The sequence below is a fragment of the Caenorhabditis remanei genome, chromosome V (assembly GCF_010183535.1).
Source record: "Caenorhabditis remanei strain PX506 chromosome V, whole genome shotgun sequence".
Lineage (NCBI taxonomy): Eukaryota > Metazoa > Nematoda > Chromadorea > Rhabditida > Rhabditidae > Caenorhabditis > Caenorhabditis remanei.
The window spans coordinates 21,815,569-21,825,325 of NC_071332.1; the positions used below are offsets into that span (position 1 = coordinate 21,815,569).

The 9,757-nt window shown below is 38.9% G+C and overlaps 2 protein-coding genes across 2 annotated transcripts; both read left to right on the plus strand.

Moving 5' to 3' along the window:
- Nucleotides 1-564: 564 nt before the first annotated feature.
- Nucleotides 565-2,306, plus strand: GCK72_021901 (uncharacterized protein; the record flags this gene model as incomplete). Its single annotated transcript, XM_003105222.2, has 5 exons — nt 565-778; nt 825-968; nt 1,027-1,142; nt 1,591-2,002; nt 2,050-2,306. The coding sequence occupies 5 exons, from the start codon at nt 565-567 to the stop codon at nt 2,304-2,306; spliced, it is 1,143 nt and encodes a 380-aa protein (XP_003105270.2).
- Nucleotides 2,307-7,976: 5,670 nt separating this feature from the next.
- On the plus strand, nt 7,977-9,386 carry GCK72_021902 (uncharacterized protein; the record flags this gene model as incomplete). Its single annotated transcript, XM_003105132.2, has 4 exons — nt 7,977-8,095; nt 8,150-8,437; nt 8,493-9,087; nt 9,138-9,386. The coding sequence occupies 4 exons, from the start codon at nt 7,977-7,979 to the stop codon at nt 9,384-9,386; spliced, it is 1,251 nt and encodes a 416-aa protein (XP_003105180.2).
- Nucleotides 9,387-9,757: the final 371 nt, after the last annotated feature.

Consider the following 9,757-nt stretch of genomic DNA (forward strand, 5'->3'; position numbering starts at 1 on the left):
GCTCAGCCAAATCTATAACGTGGACAAGCAATAGGGAATTAAATTTTTCGAATGAAGATCACTTTTCTTCCATTTTTCTCCATTTTTCGGTTAACCTTCGCACACAAATATCAATCTCATCATACATAGGAAAAATACAAATTTTAACACACAAAAAATTTTTGGACAAATTTTTTGAATTTCACGCTAATTTTACGCAATTTTTTGGAGTGTAGATGCTTCATATGTACTATGACCCTGTGTGACTTGAAAAGATTACTTCAAAATGTTCAACATCTTTAGCAACTGTTTTTGCTGACGGTGCTTTTTGAGTCTAGTCGTCACCACTGTATTTCTCAGAATCTTCGGATGAGCTATCCAGACGGCTCCAAATTCAAGATTTCAGAAGTTTGAACAAACTCCATTACCTGCTAGTTTGCATGTTTGCAACATCGATCTGTCTCATTTTTGTACCGCCCCGCCTATCTCTCCGAAGTTTCAAAAGATCATCCTACACACAACACCCGGACACGCCTTCCATTCATTTTCTGCTTTCGAATCTTTTCAATAAGGCCTTCAATTAGAATGACCGTTTCAACTATCCCTTCCTCCTCTTTCAACCCTCCCAGCTATAGCTTCTACACTACCAAAAAAACGTGTGAAATATGCGGAGACCGTGCACAAAATGCAAGATATGGAGAGATGGCGTGTAGTGGATGTAATGTTTTCTTTCGGAGGACTATTCTTGAGAAAAAGAAATATGTGTGTTGGAGAGGGAAGAATTGTGCAATTAGTTATGGTAGGGGCAATACCTAAACCATTTTTTGTATCACTTATAATTCCAGCCCACCGATGTGTCTGCAGGTACTGTAGATTCCAAAAATGTGTTCAAGTCGGTCTGAAAGCTGAAGCAATCCAACAAAGGGATAGTTTGGGGCCAAGATTTGTGAAAATAAAGTCAAGAACTCCGGAAATTATAATAATTGATGGTAAGCTATATTGTCGATAGCATTGACTCGCAGAAGTTTTATTTTCAATTTTTTATAGAAACACCTGAATGCCTACTAGAAAAGTTCGTGAAGCTCCAGTGGAGGCAAACATCAGAACACCATCAATACTTTATTGATCATAAAGTGGATGTGCCGTTTCATAGGGATGCGTCGGTGAGTTAGATTTACAGTACGTAGATGTCTAATGAATAATACAGATAAAAAGTAGAGCTTCATTTTTGTAGTTGACAACTTTTTTATACGGGGACTCCCTAGAGAGTTATAGTCATTTGAAGACGACAGCTCAAAAATCGCATTATTTTGCACTAAATTTGGTCAATTTGAGGAAGAAATTACTTTGTCGATACGTAACTTGCTAGGGAGTGTTCCTACAAAAAAGTTGTCAACTACAAAACCAAAGCTCTACCGTTGTCCTATAAAGTTCATTAAAAATCTACTTGATGGGACAATCAGTATTACCATGACACCCTATCAAAGTTGGACAACAATTTCAACTGAAAACGGCCAAAGTTCGTATATTTTTGCACGGTACTGAATATCCCCTTGATGCCTTAGAGCGTTTTTGATACTTTTTAACCATCAAAACCTCAAATTTTTCCAGCACAAAATAAACTACCGCCGACGAGCTCAACCCCACGACATCAGCGTCATGCTCCAACTATCCCTAAGGCAAGCCACCCAATGGAGCAATCACCTGCGGCCATTTGAATGTCTACCAGCTAAAATCAAACGGGACGTCCTTGCTGAATACTTTATAGCCTTCATGTTACTAGATCAAGGCGCCAAGACATCAAGAGAAGCGAACAGAAGTACTTGGTTAATTCAAAACGGGAGTTTCATGCATCCGGATTACTGTAAAGGCTTGTCACATGCATCAACAACAAATACTGATCAGCTAAAAAACCACTATAACTTTGTATCGGAACTGATCCAAAGTATATCCGAGCCATTCAAAACTCTAGAAATCAGAGACACGGAGCTTGCTGCGTTAAAGATTCTCCTCCTCTTACGACGTGAGATTTTCCTACCCCATTAAAGTAATTATCTGATCCGTTTTCAGCCTCCTGTTCCTCCCGTAACATCTACTCTGGACAGGAAGGAGCTGTCACTGGTCTCTACACTCAACTTATGGAGGAACTTATGGAACACTCTATAGTAAAGTTTCCTGACCAAGGGGCGCTGCGATTTGGGAAGATTGTATTGTTGTTGAGCTCGATCCGGTGTGGAATTAAAGCGGTTTATAATTATATGCGGGGCTCTGATTTGTTTAATGATGCGAGTTTTGATGAGAAGGTTCGGAATATTTTGTTGTCATGACTCATAAAGGATCTCAGTTTTATTTGTTAATATTTATGAAGAGCTACAGTAAAACGTACCATGTCAATGTATGGCATACTCTTTGTGGGAGTACATATCTCAATATGTCACTGGTACTACATTATCTAGAAATACCCAATAACACGAATTTTGAAACCTCGGTCATTATTCTGTGAAGCATTCTGTGAAATTGTGAAAATAGGAAATCCAGAATGAAAAACGGATCTCCATTGTAGATAATAACACTTTGCATGCATGTCCCGAGGAAAAGTCGCTTGGATAGATGGGTGCATGGATAGTGAGACAAAGAATGCAACAAGCGCCGGAGAAAATCGGAGTGATGAAATGGGTACACGAGATCACTTCGACCTTATTTAATAAACAAGGGAACCTTGAAGGAGTCACAAGTTTGAATGCATTGAAGACGGATTTTCTCTGCGGCAAGTGAAGATCTCAAAACAAAAATTTTGTGATATGCCTAATCAAGTTGTCCTTAATGCCTGGTAGCAGTTTGGAACGATTTTGCGACCCCCTGAGGTTTCCTTGTAAGGTTTGTAAAGCACCGATGCTCCAACTATCTCTGAGGTAAGCCACTTAATAGGGCAATAACCTGAGACCATTCAAATGTCTACGAGCTCAAATTAAATGGAACGTCCTTGCTAAATACTTCATAGCCTTTATGTTATTAGATCAGGGCATCAAGACATCAAAAGAAGCTGGGGAAGTACTTGATTACTGTGCTGGCTTGTCTATAGTGATCCTTACCAGCTAAATGAAAAACCATTACAGCATTGGTGTCACCTAATTTCTCCATTCACATACATATTCAAAATTTCAGTGTGTTCTTTAAGTTTCCATTAAGCATACATAAATATTGTAGTGGATCTTCATTTCTCTGGACCCAGTTTAGGTGCGTACAACCGGGAGATTGCATTCAAGTAGATTTGAATCTCCGCACTTTTGCCTGTTTTCTGATCATTCTATTTCAATATGATTCTGGAACCGGGACAAGAGGGAAATTCAGTCCGCTGAAGTCAAATCGAACTGAAAAACTATTATTAACATACTTAGAGCAGGGTACGAGAAGGCAATAACAGATTCCGGTAAATAGGATATAAACTTTGGTCGTTTTCAGTTGAAATCGCTCAACTTTGAGAATGTGTCATGGCAATTCTGATTGTCCCATCAAGTAGATTTTTAATGAATTATACAGATCTAAAGTAGAACTCCATTTTTGTAGTTGACAACTTTTTTATACGGGGACTCACTAGAGAGTTATAGTCATTTGAAGACGACAGCGCAAAAAATGCACTAATGAAGTTCTTCTATTTATCTGTACAATCCATTAAAGCTTTATTTGGTGGGACAATCAGCATCACCATGACACAATCTCAAAGTTGGACAACTTCAACGAAAAACGGTCAAAGTTCATATCCTATTGACCGGTACTGTACATATTTTAATACTATTTGAATCTCAGCTGTCTTATTACCCATCCGCTGGTGACTGACCGCTCGTTCAAAGTTCGGCCCGGGGACGCGGAGTGGGTCCCGTTGCGACTACCGTAGTATAAACTTTTTGAATGGCTGAAGTACGGTAGAGAGCCGTCGTAAATCGAAATTCCGCAACGAGTGTCCCCGGGCCGAACTTTGAAAGAGTGGTCAGCCACCGGCGGATGGGTAATACCACAAAAGTTCCTAGTCATATGTAGTTTCAACTGTTGACACTATTAGTTTTTAAAATTTAAACATATGTACTCGTTGAACTCAATAAAGTAAAGCAAACGAACATTCGGAGATTCTAATCACTCGATCTCCGCTTCCAATCTTTCAACACAATTAACCATCAAAGAATGGAAAGTCGATCAAAGATTCACAACAAAATGGATTGACTATGAAACTACACAAACTTGTGATTAAAAAAATTAAATTGTCTGAAAACTTCTTCTATACATCTTCTTATTTGAAATCATGGTACAAAGGTATAATTGATAACTCAAGTGTTATAATTAAGACAAAACACGGATAACTGTATCGAGGTTGACTCAAATACATCACTTCCTACCAGTCTAGATATTTTATCATTTTACTTTTTCTTATTTTAGAATTTCAACTGATCTTTTGCACCCGTATCCGTTTGCATGTCCCTGTTGTGGCGTGAACTAGCAATGGCCTAGCCTAGTGAACGTCCAACCCTGAGGTCACACGTGGCAAGAAGATCTGCCTATATAAGATGAAGAGAACTCTTAGTCGTTGATTCTCACCATGTAATAAATGGTTTTATAAGTCCCTTCTCCCGCCACCAGAGGACATAACAATTGGCGATCAGGATCTGAACAACGAACCGACGCCCGGGGGCTTGGCATGTCGGACGGGACCGTTGGCTGGTGCGCCTTGGAGAAGGAAGAGGCAAAGAGATCCCGATGGACAACATCGTTAAAAAAAGAGAAGCGGTAAGAAGGGTAGGAGAGCGAGGAGCTCGGGATCATCGGATCACCCAGAAGGAAGAAACCGTAGAAGAAGTAGCAGTAGAAGTAGAAGTAGAAGAACCAGCAGCAGCGCCGAGTGAAGATGGATCGAGGTACTCGTTCAACGATTTCGAATGGTAGATTTCGTGTGGAAGCTGTCAGATGCATAAGGAAATGCCATCGTGCTGAAGATCGTTGGCCGAAGATCAGAGGATCGAAGCAATGATGAGGACATGGGTCCCGATGAAGAAAAGCTGTGGAGTCTGGGCAGCGGCTGTCGTGGAAGAATCGAAGTATTCAAGACAGTAGACAAATGGACTTTCATTAAAGAAAGGGAGGTGTTGTGGCGTGAACTAGCAATGGCCTAGCCTAGTGAACGTCCAACCCTGAGGTCACACGTGGCAAGAAGATCTGCCTATATAAGATGAAGAGAACTCTTAGTCGTTGATTCTCACCATGTAATAAATGGTTTTATAAGTCCCTTCTCCCGCCACCAGAGGACATAACAGTCCCCACATAAGATAACCATCTATTCGAGAAACTTGTGTCGACGGAATATACACGCATAGTGTGTAGATACTTTTATCTTTTCAGAAATCCGTTGTTTCTTATAAAATTTCTACAGTACCCGGCAGAAAAGTGGCTGAACTATGGTGATTGAAATATTTTCAGTGTTTTCTAATATTGTGATGGCATGGAAAAAGAGGGTGTCAGGGATACGGTCGACAGTACTTCTATATTATTTTTTTCGGTCTTGTGAAGGTTCAATTAACTTTTTCCCTATGAGACCCTAATGTTCATATTAGTAAATATTAGGTTGATGCATAAGTTTCTTTCTTTTTTTGGGTAATTTTTGGTATGAAATTTCTAGAAGACTAATAGTTCCCATAATAAGAAACATTGTTGGTTAGTACCTATAACTCATTGTGATTATACCTGCGACTTGACGTCCACCATCCGTTTAATCTCAGCCGGAGGCACGTCAAAACACTTGAGTAACCCTTTTTTGCTACCACTTTTCGTCTCCATTTTTTTCCTAGAAAATGTTGACAAGAATGGGTGAGCTATTCAGAATTAAAACAAGCAAGAAAAGTTATTTATAAAAAGCAAATAAAAGCATTCCAACTAAGCAACGATAGTTCAGTGCGGGTCGCTGATGAAAGGTTAGGATCAGCAATTTAGGAGTGTGCGAGTATTTTCGATATTTCTTCAACTGTAAATAGGGAAATTGGTGGAAATGTTAATTATTGAGTAAAGTAAACATTGATGTTTTTAAATTTACTTTGTTTCCCATATTCACATCATTTGTCCTTTTTCGCAGGAAGCCCGAAGTCAACATCATCAAAATCACTTGATTTTTGAGTTTGATGAGGCCTATTGCCTCTACCTCTAAAGCAATCCACTAGATATTTTGCACATTTTTAGATAAATGTGTGTACTATTGATTTCTTACAATAAAATAATTCAGACTTATTTGTGAGCGTTCAGAAGAGACCTAGACTCCACTCAGGTCTAGTACACAAAATTTCTCAAAAGCGCAAAAATCATAAGAAACTTATCAGCCATGTTTTATCACTTAATTTGATGGCTTTGTCATAAACTTTTTCAAGAAATAATTTACTCATGTTATCCTCTAACTTTTACAAATAGTTTGGTATAAATGTTCTCTCAAATATTTCTGTAATCTGTTTGAACCCAGCTGAACCATGGTTTCTCGTTGCTGTCGATCGTCTTATCACAACTTTTTTGTTTTCAACATTCCGACTGAAAACTAAAATGAGATAACAAGATCAAATCTTATTCTATAAATTGCGTTCAATTTTTTATGAAGATCTTATCATTTCGATACCAATGCGACAAAAATCAAAAAACTTTCCAAAACAGGCATTTGGTTGGCGATCATAAAAGCCATCGTTTTCACGAGCGGACTATCTAGGAACCAACTTGAAATATTATATGTTAGCCACTAAGGAGGTCATAAAAATGCAAAAAAGTTTGGTGTACTCGATCCGTACTTTCTTTTCTTTATTATCAATGACGTCATGAGGTGGGATGGGAGACGGGCCCAAAGGGCACCCTCTCCTCCCCCGCAACATGACACATTCCACATTTCTCACCTTCCAAATGGTTTTTCCCTCTATTGCTTTTTTCTCTAGAGCATTGTCTCTCACCAGAAAACAGTCTGGCTCCGCCCCACGGGCCGGAGCGAGACAGTTTTCATTTCTATCCCTCATTCTTGATAAAAGCTCCCAGAAGCTTATATTTTATTTATTTTACTTTCTTTTCTTCTTGTTTTCATTTCTTTCAGTTTTCTAGATTTTTCCCCTTCTTTGTTCCTCCGCACATTCTGGAAACTTCCTAGGAAGTTTCTTTTCTATTTTTGTAATCCTCCTCACACCCATTGAAACTTCACAAGAAGTTTCTTTCTATTATCTATTCTTAACTTCTTTTTCTTTATTATCTTATTAAATAAAGGTTTAATTACCCAAGTTTGAGGTAACGATTGGTCTTGAGGATCTTAGTGTTGAGCGAGCACCCCTAAGGACAACCCTGCGTTTCATTTGGGTTGAAAAACAACCTCATCGCTTAGAGACCGGGGACCAAAGTCACACCTTCAAAAAAGAAAGAAACTTATGCATCAACCTAATATTATTCACATTCCTTCACCGGTGACTTCTAAAAAGAAGAGAGAAATTTCTGGAACATTTTTCACCGATGAGGTCTGCAACACTAGATCTAGCACTAGAGGATTCCCATACCGGTCCTCTATTTAGCATGATCCATGGAAATTTTGACATGGTTATACTGTAGCTAGAGAAGATGATGCAAGTTAACAGAAAAAACGTGGAAAATGCAGAAAGACAGCTGAAATTGAGAAATCATTGTTTCAATTACAAGTTGTAATTTACAACCATATATAAAGTTTCTAAATTGCAACTATTCTTTATCTTTTATCCTCAATTATTTTAAGATCATCTTTTTCCTCAACAAAAATACTTTCCTTCAACATTTTAGGCCAATGTTTGAGTCTCACCCCGACTTTTTACCCTTGAGACATCTTTTCTCACTAATCAAACTGCAAAACCAAATCTGGAATTGTCTCCGTCTAATTCTGAGGTGAGCCCCCCTTCTCACTCAACCTCTAGTGCTAATGAGCCCCTCGTTTCTCTGCCATTCTCTTCCCCCATCACTATTGGATACCAATGAGTTTACCTAAAATGAGTTTCGCTGGAATTCGGATGTTCCTGAATATTCTTTGGATGATTTGCTGGAAATTTGAGAAGAATTTTGGTGGCAGGTGTACGAAACGGTTTCTTTGGTCGTGAGTTTTGATTTTCATTTATTTTGAATCAAAAATAGATCCATTTTGATTCAGATTGGCCAAACGTTCACTCACCGCCAAAAAACCCTTGTTAATCCGGATCTATATTCTGGTAGGAGTAATCCGTGGGCAGGGAATTCCGGTGGTCTACAACACTCTCAAAAAAGTGTACAAAACTCACGAAATCGACTATCCGGACCTTGACTTCTGGTACCATCGCTTTTACACTGGGGACTATGACTTAGACTATGATAGAAGCAGGGATCCAAAGCCATTGGTCTTTTCAGACCTTAATTTGGAAGCGGCTTACTCAATTTTCAAAGAATTGCAACCTCCTGATCGGTAAGTTCCCACACACACATGTTGTTATAATGAATCAAATCTCAAAATGTTTCAGTATCCCCGTCCGAAAAGTCTCCAAAAACATTTGTGTCCTCATTGACTCCATGCGCACCATAATCGACAATGTTTGGCTAATTGTGTCTCTTCTCAATGAAACAGAGACAAGATTCCATTGGGTCTCTGTAAAACACAGTCACAATGGACCAGAAAGCGCCAGGAATGATATCAAAAAGGCATTCGACTACCTGTCATTTCATCTGAATCTCCCAGGATATGGCATAGATGATTTCATGCTCAGTTTTCCACTGGGTGTCCAATGTGAAGACATCTTCGAGGAATTCATCAACTCCCTGCGACAACCTTTGCATGTCAGGAAGCTACGTTTCAAGTTGTGCACTTTGACAGAGATATTTCTTTTGTTGCAACGTGTCAAACCATTGATTCTGAAAGAAATTCAAATAAGCTACCAGGAGGGGGAACATGACATGGAGATCTTCGACAAAATCAAAGTGCTGGAACAGTGGAAACTTGCGGATGAATTGATTTTGCCAGGCCACTTGATTGGTCCAGTGGAGCACTACTGCTACTTCAAGAAGATCACAATTGAGTTAAGAGTGCTGCGTCCAGAAGATAGACATCCTATTCGGCAGGTGAGCAGTCTCAAAACCTTATCTTATAAAATAAAATCCATTCCTTTCAGCTCCTTCATGAATCCAGGAAAATCGAGCACCTCCGCATTATCTTCCATCGCCGATTCACATATAAAGAGCTACAAGAACTTTTTGATGCAGAAGAGCACGGTTCTCGTCAAATGTTCATTCGGATCCCTGCCACTCAAGAACATTATTTGATAACTTTTTTGCACAGTCTTCACAAAACTGATATTAATATTATAAAAGTCAAAGGATGGGAACCAATGAGAGCCCATAGAGGTCAACGGTTGCCTTGATTCTCTTAAATCTCTTTTTTTTCTTCTTTATGACATAAAACGCGCTTTATCAAAATCTACACTTCTTCTTCTTATGGAATTATGAGCCTCTCTCACTTTTCCTCTTCACTGGCGTCGCTTATCACCCTGGCAACCAAGCAGAGAGGGTGATTCTCTGGATGTCGAGAGTCAAAATATAGAATTGTAGGAGTAATTTTAGGAAAATTTAACTTTTTTTGAAAACTAAAGCACAATTTATTATGTACAAAACGAAGCAGCAAAGAAAACCGGCATTTTTACAATAATATAAAGCTAACACGGGAGAAGAAAAGTGAAATTGGCATAAGGGGAAGGGGCAGTCAATAAATAACATTTGTTTTTTGAAAAAAGAT